This window comes from Talpa europaea (genome assembly GCF_964194135.1).
Source record: "Talpa europaea genome assembly, chromosome: 3".
NCBI classification, from domain to species: domain Eukaryota; kingdom Metazoa; phylum Chordata; class Mammalia; order Eulipotyphla; family Talpidae; genus Talpa; species Talpa europaea.
The window spans coordinates 138,486,190-138,511,766 of record NC_140069.1 but is presented as its reverse complement, the minus strand read 5'-3'; the positions used below and the strand labels follow the sequence as shown (position 1 = coordinate 138,511,766).

At 37.6% G+C, this 25,577-nt stretch overlaps 1 protein-coding gene across 1 annotated transcript in view; it reads right to left on the bottom strand.

Moving 5' to 3' along the window:
- Positions 1-21,305, bottom strand: part of AGBL3 (AGBL carboxypeptidase 3) — a gene marked incomplete at both ends in the record, with an annotated part of 33,903 nt that extends 12,598 nt beyond the window's left edge. Inside the window, 12 exons of the mRNA XM_084230651.1 lie at positions 5,813-5,887; positions 7,260-7,326; positions 8,039-8,151; positions 8,364-8,464; positions 9,428-9,554; positions 11,286-11,448; positions 14,996-15,775; positions 17,577-17,715; positions 18,348-18,452; positions 19,358-19,543; positions 20,240-20,300; positions 21,249-21,305. Coding sequence (XP_084086777.1) covers positions 5,813-5,887; positions 7,260-7,326; positions 8,039-8,151; positions 8,364-8,464; positions 9,428-9,554; positions 11,286-11,448; positions 14,996-15,775; positions 17,577-17,715; positions 18,348-18,452; positions 19,358-19,543; positions 20,240-20,300; positions 21,249-21,305 — 1,974 coding nt within the window. The remainder of the gene's footprint in view (positions 1-5,812; positions 5,888-7,259; positions 7,327-8,038; positions 8,152-8,363; positions 8,465-9,427; positions 9,555-11,285; positions 11,449-14,995; positions 15,776-17,576; positions 17,716-18,347; positions 18,453-19,357; positions 19,544-20,239; positions 20,301-21,248) is intronic.
- Between the last annotated feature and the right edge of the window lie 4,272 nt (positions 21,306-25,577).

Sequence of the window (25,577 nt, the reverse complement as noted above, 5' to 3'; positions counted from 1 at the left end):
TTGTTGAAAAAGACTTTTTTTCTTCATTGTCTTGGCAATTTTGTTGACAATCATTTGACAATAAATGTAAGGATTTATTTTGTATTCTGCATTCTATTTCACTTTCTCCACATCTATTCTTAAAACACTACCATCAGTGCTATGACTTGGTAGGACGCTAGGAAATCAGAAAGGGAGAGTCCTTGAACTTTGTTCTTCTTTGGTTATTCAAATAGTCTTGGTTATTCTGGGTCCTTTATATTTCCATACGAATTTAAGTTCAACTAGTGTCTGTACAAAAGGCAGCTGAAATTTTGATAAAGATTGCATAGTGTCTATGTGTCAATTTGTGGAGCACTGCTATTTTAACATTAAATCTTGTGATTCATGAACATGGGGGTATCTTTCCATTTTTTTTAATCATTTAAAATATATTTCAACAGCGTTTTATAGTTTTTAGTGTATAAGTCTTGCAAATTAATTCCTAAGGGTTTCATTAATTTTGATGCTATTGTGAATAGAATTTTCTTAATTTCATTTTCAGAGTATTCACAATATATATACATAGAGTTGATTTTTTTTTTTTTAAAGATTTATTTATTTATTTGCACATACATGCACTGGGTACAGTCAGAAGCGCGGGAGGGTGAGAGAATTCACCAGGCCCAGAGTGGGGAGCAGAGCAGGCAGAAGGACCGAAGTACACTGCTGAGGGGAGCAGCGGGCGGCAGGAGGGGTCTGCGCGCCATGTGGGACCCTCCTCTGGTGGCCGTGGCCGGGGAGCAGCTGGGATCGAACTGGCGCTGCAGAGGCTGTGGGCAGCTTCGCAACCCAGCGCTCAACCGCTGCGCCACCGGGGAGGCCCATACAGTTGATTTTTAGAACAAATTTTTGAGATTTAATTCACATACCATACAATACATGCCTACAACTGACTTTTGCATACTGATCTTTTACCCTATAACTTTGCTGAATTCATCAGTTACCTCTGATTGTGTGATTGTGTTTATTCTTTAGGATTTTATATATACAAATATATGTTGAACAAATATAGTTTTACTTCTTTCTAGCCTGGATGTCTTTTATTCTTCTTTGTCAAATTGTCCTGCCTTAACTTCCCTTATAATGGGAGTAGACATTCCTATACTGGTCCTAATCTTAGGGGGAAAGCATTCAGTTTTATACCATTAACTATGATATCAGCTTTGGGGTTTTTGTAGATGGTTGAGGAAGATATTATCCATTCCTGATCTGTCAAGTGTTTTTTCTTAAATCATGAAAGATGTTGCATTTTTCCAAACACTATTTCTTTATCTATTGAGATGACGAAGAACACTTTATTCTTTAGTCTATTAATATGGTGATTATACTGTTTAATTTTCATGTTAACTTTGCATTTGTGAACAATCCTACTTGTTCATTAAATTCATTTTAAATGTTGCTGGATTCAGTTTGCTAGTATTTTGTCTGTCTTATTTTGTCTTAATTCTTAAGGGATTCAGAATTTTAGGTAAAGAAAAATGCTATTTATTTGTTCCCTGAAATCCTAACAGTTACCTTTTTTGAGAAAACTTCTCTGGTCTTCCCATATCTTCAAACAACTGCTATGTAACCCTGTAAAAGAGTAAGTAGCATTTATCCCATTATATTGTACTCTAGTCTGACATTCTCTCTGCTTCTTGAGAAGAGGTTATATTCTATTTCCCATAGTGTCCCAGTATCTAGCATAATCATTGCTTCGTATAACTTGGAGCTCTGGAAGCAGATAAACATCAGATTAAAAAAAAAAAAAAACACAAACACAAAAAGAAGTGAAAGGAGATTATATAACAAAGATTGATTATAAGAGAAAGGCTGTGACATAGAAGAATAGTGGAAGAAGGTTAAAATACCAAATGAACCAAGATATGAAAAAATACTAACAAGAAGTAGTAAATTTTACTTAGTCATATTGAGGATGAAAATATATTGAACAATGTTATATTTGTTCTACTGGATTATTTTAAAACACTGATGGATGACAAAGAGCAAAATCCCTCAGCTCTTAAAGTGTTTTTTTTTTTTTTTCCTAGCAAATAATTTTCTTCTGATCAGAAGTAGAGAATAAATATTGGTAAGAGATGACAGAAGTTAAAAGACTAAATGATTTATCTATAGTCCGAGGCATATTACATCCCAAGTAAAGAAATAATTTACATAAACGATTGTAAAACAATTGCCAACGATCTTTTAAGAATTCAAGGAAGTGCTAAATTGCCTAACTTGTTATAATTTAAGGATCAGTTCTTCCAAGAAAACATTCCCTGAGATTTCCAGACTGGATTAGACAACCCCTTCTCTGAGCAATCAACTATATCTCATTATCACTCACTTTATCTTACTCTATTATAATGAACGGTATATGGGTCTTATTAAACCTTGACACCTTAAAAAAGAGCTAATCTAGTTGAAGAAAGGGACAGTTGTATGTTTCAGGCATAGAAGACCGCATGAACAGAGATAAGGAGGTGAGAAGACCGGCATATTTTGAGGCTACATGTAGGTCATCTTTGCAAAGGTGCAACTTAAAAACGGGAGACTGGCAGGAGGTAAAATTGGAGGGATAGTCAGGGGCGAGTTCATGGATGTCATGTTTCAGAGCTTGGTTTCTAGGCTGCAGCTAGTGGTTGTCAACATTGTTTTAAAAAGTAACAGATCATTATTGAAAGAAAAAATGTACCAGAAAGCTACTCAGGATGAATTAGAATTGGATGGCTAGGTCCCAACTGATTAGCCTCCGCCCATCAACTCTCACTATAACTTCCAAAGTGTAGTGTGTGGGTCACCAATATCAGAATTATCTTATAAAAAGTAATATCTTGGGCCTCCCTGGTGGCACAGGGGTTAAGCATTGCACTATGGAGCAATTCGCAGTCTCTGCAGCACAAGTTTGATCCCTGGCCTGCCAGGGAGTGCCCCACTTGGCAAAGCAGACCTCTCCTGTCACACCCGCTGCTCCCCTCAGCAGTGTATTTTGGCCATTCTGCCTGTTCTGTTCCCCACTCTGTCTCTGGTGGACCCTCTCACGCCCCCACACCTCTGGCCTATACCCCAGCTCTTGTATGCATAAATAAATAAATCTTAAAAAAAATCTTATAAAAAGCCAGAGGTTGACAACAAAGATCAACTTAGAATCAGAAGCTGGAGTTTTCTTAGGTTTCCCAGACAACTCTTGTGTACACTAAAATTTTAAAGCAGACATTCTCTAAAACAACTGGCCCATCATCTCCAAATATGCCAGTGCTGTGAATAACCAAGAAAGACAGATTATTTCAAATTAAAAGAGAATAAATGGTTATTACAGTAAAATGCAACTCATGAATCAGGAGAGTGGTTTTGCTCTAAATGATAATGACCACTTATTCCTGTTTTACTCACTCAAAGTTTGAGTAGGGAACTGTGTTCTGAAAAAATCAAATATACAATCATCAGAGTCATTTGGCCTTGTATCTAGAAAAGATGGTAAAAGATCATTAACAGCATGAAATGATTCATTGATTCTATTACAAATATTATGTGATATATAAATGTTAATTTAGGTCAATGAAATTAATACAAACAGTTCCTCCAGTCCTGTGAATTTTTGTTGCATTTTTGCTATTTATAGCAAAAATCTAAAGAATGTTCATACCCCTTTGGTCAGTAATTTCTTTCCAGAAGTAAGTTACTAATTAAGAGTATATACAAATCAGGAATTATAAGGTCTTCATTGTTGTTTAAAAAAGAAAAAATGTAAACAAAACAAGTTTAACAATGGGGTGGATAAATAAGATTTGTAAATATAATGGAATACTTTGCACCATTTATTAACGTGCAAAAAAGTTTACAATAAACTAACTTTAAATGATAACGCGGGTTCAAAACATGAAAATTATGTGATTAACATGGAGTGTATGTGTACAGCTATAGAAAAGGGATTAGTATTCTAAAATGTGGTTTTTGTTTCTAATTTTTGACATTACTTTTTTTAGGTTAATGAACATTTATTTTGCAACTGTATTAATTACCACGTTTGGAACAACAAATGGCGGAAAATCCAATTAAAATAGAAAAGTCTGGTGACACTGACATTAAAGTTCAAATGAATATGTATGATATCAAACTTCTAAAATAAAATAAATTATCCTTATTTATATTTTCTCTTGTTCAATGTTGGTCATGTTTTGGTGTGTATTTTTAATTTCTTAAGGACACACTTTAAAGGTTTGATGACGATACCGATGTATGGGATTCAACTGAATTTGAATGGTTTTAAAGATATTTTTTCCTTTATGTATAAATTTAGTTACTATTTACAGAAGACAGAACTTTTTGTTAAGTAGTCAACTATGTTAATCAGATACAACTTTTCTTAGATCTTTGATTAATCTCACTTTACAAATAACCAAAACATGTCTTTCTTGTATTATCTTTGAATAAAAGTTAATATATTTAAAAGTTCAAGCAAATGAACCATCTTAATTATAACAGAATTCTCTTTTTTCCTTGGGGTGTCTTTAAAAAATCTCCATCTGTATACTTAATTAGTCTGTTATGTTATAAACTAATTAAAAATTTTTTTTTGGAAAGAAATATGGAATAAAAATATAGTAAGTTAATACCTATACACATAAAGTTAAAGAATTATTTTAAAGTTAAAATATTGCTTAAATTATATGAATATATTTAATAGAATTTTACATAAAGAGAGGAAATTTTTTTTAAATACCAGAAAAGTTAGAGTCAGACTTAGTAGATTCCAGGAGAGGCAAATGTAATTTAATTTCTCACCTGGGCGCATCTTCTATTGAGTTATGAAATAAGAGGGTGAGATGGTTTTTAAAACATGAAATCCACATATTCCATTTGGTGAAAAAACCTTTCAAGTCAGGGCTAACCCTCAAGTTCGTGAACCGCTGGTTTCAAGCCTTCACTTACTGCATTTCTGGAGGTTGGCTTATTCCAGGCCAGCAGTAACCGACCAGTCCTTTCTCTGGGCTCCCTGGGCACCTGCCCAGACTACTGGCATTGCACTTGCAACACTACACTTGTTTACTTATTCCCCTCTCCCCCCATTAAAAGATGAACACCAGAGGGAAGAAAGTTGGGTAGTATAACTTTCTAGTACTCCTAGCACTGAGCGCAATGGCAGCCTCAAAGTTGTGGCATGAAAAAAGTGCTTATTGATTAAATATGTTGTTTATGAAAGAATAGCAACAGAACATTACCTTTCGCATCAGAATTCGATTTTTGTTCTTTTTGCACAGTTTCTCCTTTATTGCAAACCTAATGGAACATAGGATTAGACGGAGAAGAATACTGAACCAAGAAGGAAGACCTCACCCTGCCTTGGAAGCTCTTTTGCCACATTCCTCAGGGACATGGCAGTGGGTTGCTTCATGCTTAAGGAAATATTTCTGTTCCCTCGGGGGATGCTGATAATATCAGTGGCTGACAAACACAGAAGAGAGCGACTGTTTCAGGAAGGTCATGGATACTCCTGTGACTAACTGCCCCTAGGTGTCCAGTGCCTTCCCTGACCTGAGGATGGAGAAACTCTCTCCAGGGCCCTCAGGTCCTTACATTTTGCCCCCCGCTATAAAACCTTCCTTCACTCACCCCTCAAAGAGATGGTTTCTTTAGAGTACTAACTACTGTTACAGGGTGTAATCTCCATAAAAAGGAGGTTCCATGTTCTCTGCCCCACCCAGTAAAGTGTGGAGCTGAGCTGGGTATAAGGAATATAAAAGGAAAAACTTGTCATTATCTAGCTATCATATTTCCAAAACTGTTAACTGGATCAATAAATATTTACCTCTTGCTCTCTTCTGGCATTTCGATGACTTGCTATGGCAGAATTTCTTTCCTTCTTTGTTTTTAGATATTTTTTATTTTTCTTTATCTAGATAAAAGAATCATATTTAAAATCAATAGTTAATCAATACAACTATCTTGAGACATATACTTCTAGGGATATGGAGAAGTACTTTTCCTACCCCTCCCACTAAAATCCTTGGCATTTATAAGGAATAAGTATAAAAGGCTTTAAAATGAAAGAAGGTAGTCAGGTGAGGGATCCCAGGAGCAGGAGGGCAGAGTAGTTTTCTTTTTGCCTCCTATAGTGCCGCCTTAAGCTGGAGAAGCCAGAAACCTAAAAATACCAAGGAGATGAGAAATGATGGCTGAAAATTCAAATTTGATGAAAGACACCAATGTACACATCCAAAAAGCTCAATGAACTCCAAGTAAGATGAGTTCACAAAACCTAAACCAAGATTATTATCAAACTTTCTAAGTCAAAGACAAAGAGAGAATCTTGAGAGCAGCAAGTCAGAAGCAAATTGTTACATGCAAGAAACCCTCAACAAGATTAGCAGATTTCTCATGAAACTTTGGAGGCCAGAAAAGAGTGTGGAATTGACCTGAATCCAAATCATAGTCTGGAGCTAAGTACAACTGAGCATTGATTAATTAGCCCAGTACAGTCACAGCTAATCTGTCAATCCATGGACAAGAAAATGGATATTTGCTACTGGAGAGTCTAGGATTTTGTTTTAATGAAGTAAAACATGAGTAATATAGAAATTGATACCTAGAAGTAGGATGTCCTAAGGGAAACCTAAACTATGCGACGATTATTGGCTTTGTATAATCCTCTCTGCTTGAGTGTGGGCTCAACCTAGTGATTCACCTCAAAGGAATGACTCTGAGATTAGGATGGGATGTGTCTGTAGCATCTCTAGTGTGTGTCCTCATTTGTTGTCTTGCTTGGTCACTGATGGGAGCCAGCTGATGGGAGCCAGGGGCATGTTGTAGAAACCCATGTGACTAGGAACTGAGGCAGACCTTCAGCCGGTAGCCATGAAGGAACGTGAGGAACTGAATATTGTCATTAATCCTGTGAGTGAGACAGAATCTTGTCATCAACCCTGTGAGCCTTCACAAGAGAGTGAGAAATGCCTTCACTGCAGCCTCTTGACCTTAGGTAGAAGTGCCCTGCTAAGCCCTTCCTAGACAGCTGAGTCACAGAAACTGTGTGATAATAATGTTTACTGTTTTAAGCTGTAAAGATTTGGGGAAATGTGTCACCCAGCAATAGAAAACTGTTGTCTGGTCTAAAGGTAGAATGTCTTAGTCCACTTGGCTACAACACGGCTATATCACACACCGGATTGCTTATAAATAACAGAAATTCAAATTCAATTCTCTCTCATGGTTCTATTTAGCATATCTACAACACAGGCAGAAACTTTCAGTCATACCTGAGAAGTGAACTTGAGAAGGTAAGTCTGAGAATCGTTGGAGTCTGAACTGTCAGAGCCTCGACTACTACAAGACAAAATTATAGTTCACACAATGTACTGGAGGCATTTGAAAGTTTCAACTATTACTTTACTATCTTATTGGAATTGTATTAACAGTTCTAATTCGAAGAAGAATGTTAACAAAAGTGCTGGAGATGTCTGGCAGTTCTAGGCATCTCAGAGTATTAGAATAACTGAAGTTGACCAAAGCACAAACACACACACACACACACACACACACAAATCCATGAATTCCAAGCGATACTCTCCATTTGCAATCAGCTTATCAGTCACCACTGGAGGCTGCAGGGGCACTAACTTGGAGTCTGAAATTTTATAAAGTGGGAAAAGCCAAACATTTGTTAGGCCTTTCTTCTGAGCGTATTAAAACTAGTAGCTTCCTTTTCCCAACAACATTCCTTTAACATTGAATTGTGCTTATTGTTCATTCAGAGTATCATTGTGGCATCTCTATAAATAATGTGTCAGTTCTTGTGGGTAATGGCAGCACTGGAAACAATTTGAGCATGTCTTTTACATAGAATTCACTTAGCTGCTTGATTAATAGCTCTTGAATAAATGAGGTCTTGATAAGGTTTGGCCAGAGTGTACATGGGAAAATTTCTCTACCTACAGACAGGATTTTCAGTTGAGATTGGTAGTTATATCCTAGCATTACATAAGGAGTACAGTGAAACAGTACAACAAATTACATTACTTCTAGCCCCTTGTCTTACCTAGACTCTAGATCCAGTGTAATTTCTTTCAGAGAAGCATCTGAGTCATCAAGGGATTTTTCTAAGCTTATATGCTTTTCCATTTCTTCTAACTCTTTCAGACACTGATAATACTAGGGTAAAATGATAAGTGAGTTCATTGTAAGATAACTTCATAACTTTATTTTCTAATTAAACACCTGCAACAATTGCTATTGGGACATCAAGTACCAAGAACCCCTGAACACTGCTAGGATATTAGAAAGGAGAAAGTGCTATAGGCCTGCAGGCTGCCTATTGTCTCAGAGACCAGAGTCTGATGCACGACCAAGTGGACTTTGCTTACCTTGGTTCGGTCTGGATCGCAAAAGTCCAAGAGAGAATCACAAAAATGATATCCCATTGACTCCAAGTCTTTTGTATTGAAATGAGTACCTCGTTTATTACCTACAACATCAATAAGTTTATCCACCCTTGAGCATGAGTTAATCAATTTTCCTTAGCAGGTAGGCCTAAGTTGCAAAACAGATAAGCAAAATAGGTGATACAATTCCATATCCTGTCCTTTGGATTTGCTTGTCTGGGTCAGCTTTATTTAACAATTTACTGCTGACCCTCATTCTCTCTTCCCTAGGTGGACCAAAGTTATCTTAACACAAGTTGGTCTATGTTATAAGGCAGAAGAAAATTCATAAAAAAGTTATAGAATACATGCTTACCAGTCATGAAGACCATATAATCATTTACAGAAAAACTGGGATAAATATTTTAATAATCTTATTGTCACTAATAATATTATATCACTTTCAAGGTGCTATAAAAACTAGCCAGGAATTACATGTATGGACTTCTAGCCCCTTCCTTCCAGTTCACACATTTTTCTGAGAAAGTGACAATATCTTATCATGGAGTATTCTAAGGATAAGCGAGTTGTGACTAAAAGATTTCTTAATTGGGACTATTGAACATATTTTTATTTTCAGTTCAAGGCATCAAGAGCTTCCATTTAAATATAAATTCACTCTAAAAAAGTCTATTTTGCCTTGCAAATAACAAATCCACTAAAAAACATTTCTGATTTTAAGTATAAAAATACTTTTTTATACTTTTTCTTGGAATCATTAGTCTGTAGGAACCCAAGCTTTAAAAAAAAAAGAAAAGAAAAGAAAAGGCAATTAAAGATTAAGTCATGAAACAATCAGCCAGCTAATCTATCTCTATGTTAAAACTACATTTTCTAGGCAAAGGAAAATGATGGGCTATAGAAGCTCATTTATTCACCCAATTTATAGAATTGTTGGGCTATCAGCATGTATCTAAGTGGGAAGTGCTCACTATTGGAATGTTTACATTATTAACCTTAAGTTTCTTGGGTTTAAAGCTCTGAGTCACGAGAAGGACTGGTCTTACCCAGAGTAGATCCACAAAAAGTGGCCTCCATGGTGAAGCTGTTCCTGATTCCCATTTTCCACATCACTACTCTTCCCGTTCCCTCTTTGCTCTTCTGAACATTAAACTTGCAAGCTGTGAATGAAAACTGGAAAGACGTAAATAAAAATGAGCCCAGTTGTTACTCTGACAGTTAATGTCTTTCCTAGAAGTGGGGTTGAAAAAGAAAAAGCAGTTACGCCGAAGCAGTAATTCTCTACAGCTTTCGGGGCTGCTTTTATTTCTCGACCAGAGGGAATAACTCAAGGCAAGGATGATATACTTACATTACTGAGACTATAGATTTGAGTCCCTGCAATAAATTTTACTTTTTAATTTACATATAAATGCATTCAAAACCAGTTATTAATTCTTGATACTATTGAAGTAAGATCTTGAAAAAGCTCCAGGATAAACATGTTTGGAAATGAAGATCAATATTGGACGCTTTTCAGAATATGCTTTACTTTCATACGAGAGACTACTTGTAATCTGTCTTGAAAGACTGTGATAATATGTGTCTACAAAGACTTTTTGTGATTTTTTAAAATTAACATGCAATAAAAAGGACTTTTTGGTATTGTAGTCTATGTATTTTAACACATGCATAGATTTGTGTAACCACTACCACATTTCAATCACCCTTGAAACTCTGTGATGCCATCCCTTTGCGGCCACAAGTATTTCATTATTTTGTAGCTATAGTTAACGGTGTTGTCTTTAATCTTGGTTTCCAACTGTTTACTGTACATACGTAGAAATGCAACTGGTTTTTGTAGGCTAACTGTATAGCTGTGACATTGCTAAACTCACTTATTAGGTCTAGGAGTTATTTTTGTGTGTGTGCATTACTTTGGATTTTCTATGATGAAAATTCTGTTGTCTTCATTATTTCTTCCTTTCCAATCAGTCTGCCTTTTATTCCTTTTTCTTATCTATTGCACTAATTAGAACCTCCAGTACAAGCCTGAATTGAAGGGGAAATATTGAATACTGCCTTGTTCCTGACTTTAGGAGGAAAGCAATCAATCTGTTATCATGAGTATGGTATTAGAAGAATTCTTCATATTTCAAATATTTATTGGCCACTAAATATTTCCATAGTTTCCTTCTGTGGTCAATTGTATAAACCAGTCAACATAACTAAATAAAAAAGCAATTTACTGAATAAGATCCTCTATTCTCCTGTCTCATTTGGACAACATTTAACAAAGTTAAAAATCTGAAAAGCTGGGCCTCGCTGGTGGCGCCAGGGGTTAAGATGCAACCTATGAAGCTATCCACAGCCACGGCAGCGCAAGTAAGATCCCTGGCCAGGGAGGTGACCCACATGGCACAGCAGACGTCTCCTGGCTCGCCCGCTGCTTCCCTCAGCAGTGTAGTGCAGTCTACCTGCCTGTTCTGTTTCCCACTCTGTCTCTGGTGAATCCTCTCACCCCCTGTACCTCTGGCCTGTACCCCAGTTCTTGTATGCATAAATAAATAAATCTTTATTTATTTATTTTTTTTAAAGAGGCATGTGTTTTTATTTATTTATTCGTTTGTTTTGTTTTATACATGCACTGGGTACAGTCAGAAGTGTGGGAGGGTGAGAGAATTCACCAGAGCCAGAGCGGGGAGCAGAGCAGGCAGAAGGACCGAAGTACACTGCTGAGGGGAGCAGCGGGCGGCAGGAGAGGTCTGCGCGCCATGTGGGACCCTCATCCGGTGGCCGGGGAGCAGCCGGGGATCGAACCGGCGCCTCAGAGGCTGCGGGCAGCTTCGCAACCCAGCGCTCAACCGCTGCGCCACCGGGGAGGCCCATAAATAAATCTTTAAAAAAATCTGAAAAGCTGATTACTTTATCTGGACAATTTTTGCTGAGCATCAGTGGGAAGATTCGTTGCTGTAAGTACAATGCTTTACATCTGTCACCACCATCACAGCCATACATGAAGATGTTCTCTTTCCTACTGTGGCCATGAAGGTCACAATATAAAATAACCTCTCTCTTCTCCATTAACCTACCAAGAAGAAAAAGAACATATTATTCAATTTTACCTCTGCATTTTTCTTCTATGAGTGTAACTACGGATTTATAAGTGTAACATTCAAATAAACACAATTTTTTTATAACCTAGTTTTAATTTCTTTCTCATTTAGCCTACAGATTGTTACTACCATATAAAATTTAAAACATCCACAATAATTTCCTATTAACTATACTTAAAATATGAATGCTTTGGTTTTCCATTTTAAGGACAAAATATCTCTTATTCCCAGCACTTTCTTCCACAAAATTCCTCTAGTTTTTTCTCTTCTGTTGTATATAGAAAACAGTTTATACCTATAGTTTTCTAGCTGGAATACAGTCTTTCTTATTTATTTATTTATTTATTTATTTATTTTAACATTTATAATTTTTTACATTTTTTTAGACAATATTTGCTTCCCCCCACACCCTGGAATACAGTCTTTCTTAATCTTTGCCTTTATTCCTCAAGACCAATCTCAAGTCTTACTTATCTGCTAACTAGTCAAGCTTGTAGGTTTTTCTGTTTCTGAGCTCCTGCAGCATTTATTATTGGTACCATTTACATGGCACTTGACTAGGTAAGTGTTTACATTTTTTATATTTAATCTTCTTGAGGATAGGGAAATCTTCAAGTCACCTACAACAGTATTATGCACACAAGTACCCACATATTTGTTAAAAATTAAATTCCTGATGATTTGGTGCTGAAACCAATTAACAGTTAGCTCTTAATTAATATGGTATCATTTTGAGAAAAACGGTACCAAAACTTGAATTGATTTTTTTATCTGGTAAATTTCTAATAAATATTTTGAGGAATTACACATTTCTTAAAAGCACAATCCATTGTCTGTATAATTTCAACATTCAATAAATATGAAAGCAATTAAAAAAAAGCTCCTCAAATTGATTGATGAAAACAATAGAAGTGACTTTTTAAAGATTAAAAAAAGGTAGTAACAGGATTATGGGCATTTTACCTCCCCCGCCCCCATATTTCCAAACTTTATACAGCATTGTTACACTAAGTAACCAAAAATTACATAAGCTTTTGTTATATTTGGAGGAGAAATACCAAAGTGTTAGCAATGGCATTTATAGTACTATGAAATGCACTGCTTTTATTACAAAGATATTAAAACCTAAAATCAAACATTCAAAGCATAGCTTCTATTAGAATCAAATAACTTCTTTAAACTAAAGCGAAATCCTAAACTGAAATCTATTACATGTATTAATTTTATTGCCCTCTTCTCATTTGGTGGCCAATTAATTAGAGTTGATAACATAAGATTGATCTAAAGCCACTAAATGACAATTTTAAGTTTTTAGAAAACTAGATGATAAGGCAAGAATATCAAGTAAGGTCCTTAAACATGAAATATGCTATACTTTTTCAAGCCAACATTTTCCAAGTTTTAATAATCCTTTAGCTTCTTAAAAATGAGTCAAAAGAAACCTCTACCTCTAAGTAATTATTTTCCAAAGAAGTGTTATTACTTCTGAAGCAAAACTGGCTACTAGGGTCTCTCATTTCACATTAATTTAAATCACTTTAGAAACAGTTTGAAGGTTTTATTTTCCCTTACAGAAAACTAAGATATTCTAAGTATCTCATATTAAAAGCTACTGTCTCTTATTCGCATATACTTTAAATATGCTCAGTCTTAGATACACTGACAGCTGCTTGCCTTTCCATATATGACTGACTTCTTATTCTACTTACCTGCCATGATTCATTGCATGAAGGTAATTCTTTTTGTTGGAGTCTCTCTGAAATTTATTAAATAGATTCCTGCCTCAACCTTTTTACTAGGCAATCTGGGAAGAACTGGGACATTTAAGATATTTTTCGTAGAGACAAGCCAAGGGGCCTTGGCCTTAATCCATTTTGTGTTTGACCAGGAACCCTAATGCCAAAAAGCATGAAGTAGATAGTACAGATGCTCTACTAGGCATCCCACCCACTCCCTTTTTATATAAAAACATACAATTTTCATTTTGGAGATATTTTAGATTTATGCAAAATTTGCAAAATAGAGTTTCCATGTACCCCTCACTCAGTTTCCCTTAATGTTACATCTTACATAACCGTGGCACATTGTCAAAAACTCAGAAACCAATCTTTGGTTAAGATGCATTAATATTAAGTAAACTCCCAGTCTTATTTGGATTTCACTAATTTTTCCACTAATGTCTTCATGGCATTTAGTTAGCTCCCTTTCTATGGTTTGCCATTGCCAGGAAAACAATTTACAGATTATTCTTTTATCATTTAAATATTTCCTAATGCCTTGCAAGAATCCTGGAGGCCACATTTTTGAGGGGTACAAAACCAGGGTTTTTAGTCCTTTGTTATAGGATCTTTACTTCCATTCTCAATGAGCATAAACATTGAAAGGATTAATATAAGAGTGAAAACTGAGAGTGAACTAAGATAAGTGGAACACGCCAGATGTGCCTAAAGCCTGTCCCCTGTCTCAGAGTAACGCGGGGTCTCCTTGAGGTTCTTAGCTTTGAAATAGGGTTCTTGTGTTTGTACTAGGGGTTCTGGGAACGAAGCTGGATAAGGACATAAGCACTCTCCGTAGTAGTACTTACTGTGATATTTGTATAACCCTAAATAATTTACAAAGAGTTTTTACATCTATGTCTGATTCACTTCCTTTTTTCATTTTAGGAAACACACTGGATACACTTAAAACCCTGATGTTCAAGATATTATTCTGGGCACTTGAATAATGAATATTCTCACTTAATATTCCCATCTGTGCAGTGAGTATTCCATTTTATAGATGAGAAAACTGAGGATTAGATTTGCTTTTAAATAGTTCAAGGTCACATCTAGCAAATGATTAAAGAGAGATTCAGTCTCATGTTTTAAGTCTAGACTCCACACTCTTAGTCAGAGGGTTTGGGCTGCAATAGGTATCTCTGACTTCAGTGAGTCTTTTTACTTTAGTGTTTGTCTACTCCTGATTGCTGTTATCTGTATCTATTAAGGAATTCACCCAGTCATTCAAAAATATTTAAATATGTACATTTACTGTTCTGGAGTCTTTTGAAAAAAAAACAGATAATTTTTCAGGTAGCAGATAAGACTATTATTCACTAAAGTTTAAATAACAATGTAAGCTGATAATAAAAAACTCACAGAGCATTGTGTGATCAACATAGAAGTAGGAGGTGCTGTGAGATGTAAATAATTTTCATATGTAAGGAATTCAAGGATTGCAACAAAAACATCAATGCTACTATAAGCTTTAGCAAGAAACCAAATCTGTGATCTGCAAATTTAACTATTACTTTCGCAAAGTCATTAAAATGTTCTAGACTCTATTTCATTATATAAGAGAAGGTTAACGAATCCAGGGACATAATGCTAGAAAGGTACAGAAGCAAGGCTGGGAAAAAGGGGGACATTATTAAACTAGCTGAAGAAAGAGCTAAAGTAAAACGAGTAGGATTGTGGGAGCAAAATTCTTAACTACCAAGTTTACTAAACAAGCAGAGAGGTAATTTGAGGTGTGTTTTACTTGCGGATCATGTTCCGGGTGTACCAGACCGAAGGGAACGACTCCTTCATGACAGACGTGTAGCTGCGGTTCAAATCTCGCCCTGCCAAAGAGCACCTGTAATTCCCCACGATCACACCGTCCGGATTCAGCATGGGCACCACCTTGAAGACAAAGGTGTCCCGAAGCAGCTGTGCATCGCTTGAGTCTCCTAAAATATAATCTAGGAAGCCTTTCATCATCCAAGAGCTGTTGGTTTCCCCGGGGTGCACCCTGGCTGTCAGAACCACGGCCTTTCGCTTTCTTGAGTCTGAGTTCTTCAAGGGGGTGGTGATGGTCAAGACATACACCATGTTCCGAGCAATCGTGTGGCACAGGACACGTATGTTGCAAAACTTTGACCGTACTGGATCATTATTGATGCCAGAAAGGTACTCCTGCAGGTTGGTGTAAGTGTATGGGTAGCAATGAGCAAAGTAGCAGGTGTCTTTGTCGTGTGGAAACTGAAATGTCCAGGTGAGAGAGAAATAGTGGCGCCCGTCTTGCCCGATGTTGTTGCGATAGTACTTGATTTGGTCTCCTATTCTCTGCCAACCAATATTATGGGCCTTGGCATCTTTTTCAGAATAAAACAGTGGGCGCATACCCCGATTGTAGAGACTAGCAGGCTTGGTGAAATTGATGATTGTGAATCTATAGATGATTCCTGCTTGGGTGTTAGTGACTTGGAAATAGTACCACTGGGTGTGTTTGTTTGTGAAGAGATCTGGACGCACAGTCAGCTGGTACTCATACTCTGCCCTAGTACGCAAAAAAAAGAAAGGGAAGAATGCACATTAAAATGTAAAACTGATATTCAAACTTAAATAAGAAAAATTATTTTATTTTTACCTAGTCAAAGAAAGTTTTGGACAGGGTAGGTGGGAAGCAATATTTATTTAGGTTGTATACATGTAGTTGCAAAAGATAAAAGTGTTAACATTTCTCTTTTATTGGATGTGAAATTCCTTCTATGTTAATTCGAAAGCCTTTTTATTCCTTTGTAATTCAAGAGAGCATATAAAAATGTGATAAAAATTATGTATTTCAGTCCAATTATATTTCTTATGGAAAAAATGACTAAGAATTCCTAAAACGGAATTAAAATTCAATTTTTTTTCACTTCAGACATATATTTCTGTTTTCTATTAGATTCTAACTCTAGGGATCTGAGTTAATTACTATGAAGAAAGGTTAAAAACATATATAAATTAATCTGACCACATAAATTATGAAGTCTTAAACTCTTTGAGGGCAGGGACTGTATTTGATAACTATTTTCACAACCATTACTCATTGAGGATACTATATAAAGGCAAAAAATAGTTTCAGTGCTACATTACATATATGTACACATTTATACATACATAACAATCTTACCTGCTGTGACTTTTATTTTACTAGTTATTTTTCCTGCTACCAGCATGATGTACTTATTTTGTATGGTGTGTGATTGTAGTTATAAAAACTGACAAAGGAACAGATAAAATCAGTGCTGCAATACCTTGATGGATCTAGGTGATGGGTAAATAGTAGTTAATGCAGAACTGTATTATTCTCTATACTGTAATGTATGTCTGAAATTTTTCATAATAAAAAAGTTTTTGAAAAGAATATCCTTGGGTACCAGCATATTCCCAAGCATATTTTTTTTTTTAAGATTTATTTTTATTTATTTATACAAGCACTGGGTACAGTCAGAAGCATGGGAGGGTGAGAGAATTCACCAGAGCCAGAGCTGGGAGCAGAGCAGGCAGAAGGACCGAAGCACACTGCTGAGAGGAGCAGCGGGCAGCAGGAGAGGTCTGCGCGCCTTGCGGGACCCTCTTTCGGTGGCTGGGGAGCAGCCAGGGATCGAACCAGCGCTGCAGAGGCTGTGGGCAGCTTCACAACCCAGCGCTCAACCACTGTGCCACAGGGGAGGCCCTCCCAAGCATATTTTATGGAATACTTATTCCAAGAACTGTTTTATTAAAAAGGTTGAGAAGGAGTCTGTGTGATGATTCACACTGGTATACTAAAAATGTATAGTATAGAAACTGGCTTAATTTTAACTTATAGTTCTCAAAATTACTTGAACCCAGAACCATTAATTCCTTCCTCTTCCCAAGTAATCTCTAGTATCTTGATGGAATTAGTTTTTTAAAAAAATTATTTATTTATATATATTTTACATCATTGTTCCTTTTTAAATACCCCCTCAGGTGTAGTCCCCATAAAATTTCCTCCATCAATGCACCCGTGCACCATCACCTCAGTCCCCTGTGCTCCTCCCTCCCTCCTTCCAGCCCCTCTCCCTCTCCCTCCCTTGTAGGATGTCTCTGGTTTATAATTGTCTGTTTTTGTTTTGCTGTGTTTCATATTGTTATTTTTTCCCCTGATGTCTTATTAAGTTCCCCTATATTTCTCCTATAAGTGAAACCATCTGATATTTTCCTTTTTCCTTCTGACTTATTTCACGGAGCATAATTCCTTGTAGCTCCTTGATACTAAGACTTGAATATACCTAACAAAGAAAATAATAGCTGATGGTCTAGCTCCTTAAACAAAAGTAAAGACCTACACTTTGACTACCTTCTGTAGATTACCACTCTCAAACCTTGCTTCAAACATCAAAGTATGGTCACAGTTATCCACAGGTTGTTTCAGGGGTGTCCGGTTGCCACCAACTCGGGAATACACAAAGCAGGGCTCTTTGTAAACTGATGAGAGAAGACCACAAAGGTATCAAGCCATGACTAATGGACACCAGCCATTCTGCGATTTGGAGCTACAGTACAAGTATAATTGGTGTACCACCAAGGATTGTAAATTCTAAAGTATTTTTACACTAAATTATATAGATATTTGTTGCAGTAAAAAAGTCTAAGCATGTTTAGACAAAATTTAGAGTTTTTAGGCAATGTCTAAAAGAAATTCATGTATTTCTCACATTAATAATATTCATTCCACTTTTGGTTACGATGTAGTAGGATGTGAACTTGTCCTTTCATTCTAAATGAATGTTGATGAGAAGCATAATTCCTTCTAAATATAATTCCATGATGTATTTATTTTGAATATCTATAATTTATATTTGTAATTTCAATATATTTAAAATCTGTGTTTATATTTAGAATTAAGTGGTAATTTATTTTAAGGTATATTTGCATAAACTCCAATACATCTTCAAGAATACAATTAGCACTAAATCAATTTTGGAACAACTATCAAACATTGTTATGAGAAACGGGATGGCTAGAAATATGAAATTTCCACAAAAAACAGCAAATATAAGATATTAAGCCAGGTATGCAATTATATTTTATAATCATATGTCTCATTATATGCCTACCATCTTCAGCAAGATAAACCACAGCGTCTTCCTTGGAGTGTGGATAAAAGGGTTCTATCTCTAGGCCTGTTGGGGTGTACACAGGCTCAGGATAGGGAGTCCAGTCTGGAAAGACAGAAAACATTATTTGAATGTGACTTCAAAATAAAATGGAAACTGTTGTTATATATCTTCAAACTATTCGTTGGTAGATTTAGGCTAAAATTGCGTGCTTTATGAGGGAATGGGTTTTGCTAAGGGCTCACCGGGAGTAGGACTTGTGCCACAGTATTCAAACCCATAACACTTCATTTGCTTGAGCTTTGTTCTAAATCATTACAGTGAGTAGCTCCTTATTATTTGTATCATTGATTTTATACTAAAGTTCCAGTCAAGAAAAAAAGAAGTATGGGGCCTCTCTGGTGGTGCAGGCAGTTGAGGGCCGCACCGTGAAGCTGTTTGCAGCCTCTGTAGCGTGGGTTTGATCCCGGCCGGCCGGTGAGAATCCCACATGGCACAGCAGACCTCTCCTGTCTCGCCTACTGCTCCCCTCAGCAGTGTATTTTGTCAGTCTGTCTGTTCTGTTTCCTGCTCTGTCTCTGGTGAATCCTCTCACCCTCCCGTGCAGCTGACCTGTACCCTGGTTCTTGTATAAATAAATAAATCTTCAAAAAAAAAAAAAAGAAAAAGAAGTATGATGTATAAAAATTGGAAATGAGATTTAATGACATCACTGCTAGATGACATACTGTATAGAGCAGATAAAATAATCAAACATTAAAAAAGAAATGGACTTTGACAAATAAGATGGATACCAGAAGGGAGGGGATGGGTAAGGGAGGAAAGAATGGAGGGGGTTATGTGATATAAGGGTACAGGAGCTACTATGTTGGGTGAGTTAATCATGTGCACAATGAGTGAGGTGTGAAGCTGTACCCCAGAAACTACAGTGTTAGGTAGATGAGCAGTAAGCCAAGGCAGGTAACATAAGTTTGCTAATGTGAGAATCCCCAGAACTTTTAAGACTGTACCTATATGATGAACTTTTTCGTCGATGACTTCACAATGGTAAGGCCACCGTGTTGGGCTCAATGGACCAGAAGAGGAAACACCATATAAATCTCGGGGTTCACGGAGACGTGGCACCCATTGTCCTAGGTGATATTCCAACAATATCTGTGTAGTTCGGGGGAAAAACGGATCACTAAAAGAGTCAGCTGAAAAAAGATTCAAACACAATCATGAGTAACACACAGGAGAATCCCACTTCCTATAAATTTTACACAGTTCCTTTTTTTCTTTCCAGCACTATTAATTTGTGAATTCAGGCACTTCAAAAATAAAAGAACTAATGAAATTCTGTAGTAATTGATTTTCATAATAGCTAAAAAGTAGTCATTGACATCATCACTATTACTCTCTGCTACCTTCTCAATGCTACTCCCAAAATATTTTTTTTCTTGCAGCTTTTCTTATAGAAGTGGATATATTTCTGGGCTTCCCTGGTAGCTCAGCAGATTAAGTGCAGCACTCTGAAGCTGTCTGCAGCCTTTGCAGCGCTGGTTTGATTCCCAGCCAGCCAGTGAGCTATCCACATGGCACGGCAGACCTCTCCTGTGGCGCCCGCCGCTCCCCTGAGCAGTGTATTTTGGTCGTCTGCCTGTTCTACTCCCTGCTCTGTCTCTGGTGAATCCTCTCACCCTCCCACGCCTCTAGCCTGTATCCCAACTCTTGTATAAAAATAAATAAATCTTTTTTTTTTAAAAAAGAAGTGGATATATTTCTCTATCCCACAAAACCATAATAATTCCCTGTATTATTCAATCTGACTTTTCTCTTAGTTTCCTCATGTTTTGTTTTTCATCACTCAAGGTCTTATAAAGAGAAGGGAGAATATATGGATAAGTTCAAACCTGCTAAAAGTGCACATGGGTGGATATCTTCACTCACAAATTTCAAGAAGGTATCCTCATCCTAGAAGATAATCGAAAAAAAGGTCTCTTCTCAAAATCAACAGTTTCTAATCCAGAATTTTTTTTTTACATCTATCTTACTAATTAGAATTGAGTGTATGCCTTTAATCTTTAAAAAGTGAAAAAAAAATAAGGATTATTGCGGGCTATGGTCTCAATACTTCATCGACTACTTCAAATATGCTGAAACTTTAGTTTTCACCTTTCCTTCATCTTCCTCCCATAGTAAGGTCATATTAATAGTTAAAGGGAAGGAATAAAGCCTAAGGATTCTTGCTAAACTTGGCAAGACAATTTAAGAATAAAATTAACAACAAGAAAAAAAGAAGAAGAAAAAAAAGGAAAGAAAGAAAAAGAAACACAGAAAGCCAAGACTTAAAGGGTTATGTATTATTTTGGGACCTTAATGTACATACACAGTTATTGGTACTTTACTGAAATGTAAAGGGAATTTCTCAAAAATGTCTGATGCCAGATAAAATCTTTTACAATACTGTATTTTGCTTTCCTCCCAATCCTTCCCCCATGTTATTTCCTTTGTTACATCAGAGCCACATTATAAAACCTATTATGGAGACACATAATTGGTCCAGGACGTAGCAATTTTCAGTATTGATACATAGCAAAATGTTACACAGAATTAGTACATATGAGAAAATAAGTGGAAATGAATCATAAAAAAATTCTAATGATTTGATGCTTGCCTTTTAATAAAACTCAGAAAAATCTTAGCCAAATTTCAAAAAACACAACAATAATAGAGTTTTTCTTTCTAAATAGGGCATACTGCACATAGTAAAATCTTGTTTTTTAATAAAATTGTTCCCCTAATTCAATAACAATTGATTTAAATGTTCAATTGATTTTTATATCAAGTTGATTTTATAATTTTTAACCAGGAATTTCATTTTGTCTCAAATTAAGTAAGATAAAGTTTAGAAAAACATACTGATTCATCTTCATCACTGATGTCTGTATAGTATTCCTTTTCTGAGTCTTCTGACATTTTTCCCAGTGTTTGGCTTAAAATCTCTCTTATTATGTAGATTGGCTGTAAAACAAATCATAAGAAACATTTGACAGTTTTCTCTTAAAATATAGATGTTTATTATATATTAGAGCACCCCCAAATACCATTATTCATTTCATTAACATTTAGTCAATTTCATTAACAATGACAACAGGTTTCTCTAAAAATGAATCAGGATACAGTTTATTAAGCCTCTGATTTCCAAGATTTGAGGAAATTTTCCATGTTTAGAAGACAAAAAATCACAATAAAAGACAAAAAACAATCTAACTGAAAAGTAAGTTCCTGGGCAGATGATCAAATGACTTACATCTTTTATTTACAGTAAAAATACAATACAGCCACAGTAAATTCAAAATGATCCCCAGGTATTAAAAAGATCATGAATAAGGTCATTTAGCCAGGCACTGAAACATAGCAATATTGTTTACTTTTTTTTTATGATTAAGGTTTCAATCGACCAACAAACAGTTCAAATGACTACAAATGACTATTTTGGTTAATATTCTCTAGATGCTTGTCTCAGTTCTAAAATTCAATTATATCACTCGTCTCGGAACTCAAAAGCTATCAGAAGGTGTGACAATCACCTCTTAGTGCAAGAATCCTCCCAATTCGTTCTTTTTTTGTTTACATTTTTATTTATTTATGCATACAAGAGCAGGGGGGTACAGACCAGAGATGTGGGGGGTGAGAGGAGTCACCAGAGACAGAGTGGGGAGCAGAACAGCCAGACTGACTGAAATCCACTGCTGAGGGGAGCAGTGGGAAAGACAGGAGAGGTCTGCTGTGCCATGTGGGTAGCTCCCTGGCCGGCCGGGGATCGAACTTGTGCTGCAGAGGCTGCGGATTGCTTCATAGTGCAGTGCTTAACCCCTTGCGCCACCAGGGAGGCCCCCAATTGGTTAAGACAGTGGAAAGATATAAAAAAAGCCTTGCCACGAAGAAATTCCTTTGCGAGACCAAAGGAATTTTCTCACTTGGAAACTGGGGGTTTATGCTCCCCTGTACAAAAAGCGAGCTTTGGAGAGTGGACTCCAAAGAAAAAAGTCCAAGCTCCACTGCCAAGAACCACAAATACAAAACACAACAGGGCTCTCCAGAGTTAGGGGACCAAGTTGCAGGCTGGGGGGTCCCTGCAACTGCAAGTGTGTCATACTGGGTGGGCCTAAAGCTTGATTCTAGGTCCTTCTGGGAGCAGCGGGGGTGCAGACCCGCTGCAGAGTAACACCTGCCTTTCAGGAAAATCCCCCACAGGTGACCCACGGGGCGCGCCCCGGGTGTACCTTCCAGGCTGGAAGCCGAAGAGCCAAAAGCTGGGCGCCCACACTCGGCCGCGACGGGAACCACGACTTTCGGGGCAGGGTAGGGTCCCCCCAGCTCACGTTGGGGCCTGGCAGCGCGGGGAGGAGCGGCGCATCCACCCCGCGCGGTCTCCCCACGCGCGCGCTTCCCGCGGGGGCCGCCCGCCCGGGGTGTCCGTCCCTCCCGGCGCGTCCCTGCCCCGCCTCGGCCGAGCGCTCGCCCGCGCCCCGACTTCTCGGCCGGGCCAGTCGCCCCGCTCGGGAGCCTAGACGCCGAGCTGCCTCCAGACACCTAAGAACCAAGGGGGCTCGCCGGAGGGGAGCAGACGCCAGGCCACTCGTTACCGAGGCAACGGGAGCACCCTCGCGAGACTTCGGGGCGCCCCTGGGGAGTCCCGGGCGCCCCACGCGAGGAGAGTCACCGCGGGGTTGGGGGTCCGCGCGGGGCGGAGGGCGGCGACGTGCCCCCGGGTTCTGCGGGCGCGCCCCGTGCCGCGTCCCTGCTGCGGGGCGCGCTGCGCAAGGCTGGGGCTTGGTGGTTGGCCCAGCTGCATTGCGCACAGTGGTGCCTGGACATCCTCGCTGGATCCCCAAAATGAGACCTCGTGATGGAGGAGTCGAAAACAGACGAGGAAGGACCCTCAAAATACTGCTCAGCTCAGAACTTCTTTGAGTTTTAAAATACCATTATTGTTAGGTCATTATTAACCCGGGACACCATGCACAGCGCTTTTGTTGTCTCATCTGATTAAATATGATCTACCCGTAACAGACATAGACATTATGCCCCTTATATCCTGCCTCCATTTACCCCTGCTGGTTAGCTCCGGTGGATAATGTAATATATTTGGAATCGTTTTCCAAGTGCAGCTGAAAAAAGTCTTTTGGGGCGTCTGTTGGACTGTATGTATCATGCCATGTGTTGTAGTGTAGAAAGAGAGTAAATGGTTTGGAAGTAAAATAAGGAGCAAGACAGTATGGCTTCAGCATGGAAATGGGTTTAATATCCTCTTTTTTAAATTTTGTAAGTTTCCAAAAATTAACTTTTTTTTTTAAAAGGTTATCCATTTAGACTCCCAGAAAAAGAAATAGGAACTAACTTCTGTTAGATCAGTTCCCCTTGAACAATTACCCTTTATATTTTGCTTTGTTTTATGCCATGTATATGTTATATGTTAGTTACTAAAGGTGACATGCACAAAAAATTTTTATATATGGAATCCACTTTCCTGTTGGAGTTTTGAGTTATGGTTGCAAGCCATAGGCTGTCAGGTATATAAGGTGAAATGCAAAGAAATGCTCTAATGGGGTTATATAGAAATTATTGGCAGAGCTGGGACTTGTTTCATGATTTTTAGTCCAAATATTTACATGGTCATATTTCAAATAATCCCATAGAGAAAACTTATTTTACTGCAGAAGAAAAATACATCAAGTTCAAAAAAACTTTGCAAAATGACACTCATTTATTTTTTCATTAATTCAGCTTCAGTGCCTACTCCTTGTCAGGGCCTGTTCCTAATATAGGGCTGGTGCAGGGAACAAAACAGACATTCCTCATGGAGACACGTACTGCTGGGAAATGAGAGACAAGCCAGTTACACACACACATATGCACACACACACTCAGATGATGGTAACTGCTCTGGAGAGAAATTACTTAGGGAAAAATGAAGAGCATAGGGAATGCTTTATAGGGGGGCTCTTTTGATGGGTTGTCTATGGAAGCCACTGACCAGGAGATATTGCAGCAGATACCTGAAGTGAGGGGTGAGCCATGTGGATGTTTAGGGGGACAGTGCTAGAGAGGGGAAGCCAAGTTCCATTTCCAAATATCCAGCAGTCATATTTAGCCAAAAGTTTGCTACAGTCAGTATCATTTTAAGAAGTTTCCATTAGAACTTTATCCCCCATATAAATTTAACATGCTTTTCTTAAACAGTTGCTTCTTTTGACCTTTCTTTTCTATCTTTTTAAACTTACTCTATTCCAGACAGTAGTACAAAGTGGAAATGAAACTCTTTACCTCAGAGTGGAAGTAAGACCTGGACTAACCAAGGATTTCCTGTTGCTCTGCATTTTTGTTCCCCTTCCCTTTGATTTTAATCAGAGAAGATTACTGGACAGACTTCTTATATAGCCACCTTCTGCTTGCAGGGAAGGTAGCCATATTCCCGCAATGACTTTTCTTCCTCCAACTTTTTGACGAATTTATCTAAAAGCAATATAATAGAAATCAAATCAAAAGAGAAAAAGAAAAGCCAAAATACTCCAAAAAGCTCAGTTGCTAGAATGAGGACGAAGAGGAAAGTTTACTTGAGCAACATGGCCAAAGGTGAGTTGTGCTGGGAAGAGACTTTCTTTTATGTAGTATCATTTTGAGTTTGTTTGGCGTGGGCTTAACCCATGAAGTGACTGGGGCAATGAGAGTTATTTATGACATCATAGCAGTCAGTGGTCATGTATAGCTAAAGGTCTTGTCACAATTTGCCTGAGGAGCCAGAGAAGGGTCTGAATGTGGGGTGATACTGAAGCATTGTTCTCTTAAACACTTTGAAATTAAGCTGAAAGGCCTTTGACCTACACAGCAATAATGGATAAATCAGTTCAGAAGAGACAAAATGTTCCCATGTTCAGTATGAAGCCTGAAAGGGGCCTTTTTACATCCCCCCATGCCAGTCCACTCCTGAATTGTGCAGTGGTGAAAACCCCATTCCCAAGGAGAGTATGTTAACCAGATTTCAACCATTCCAAGGAGATATGTTAACTTTTCAACCACTGTGAGCTAAAAAAACAGTTTCATTGGGTTTTTAAGATTTCATTCTGGTATTGGGTATTGAAATTATATTAAGTTCATTTTAAAAAAGATTTATTTATTTATGCATTCAAGAACTGGGGTACAGGCCAGAGGTGCGGGGGGTGAGAAGATTCACCAGAGACAGAG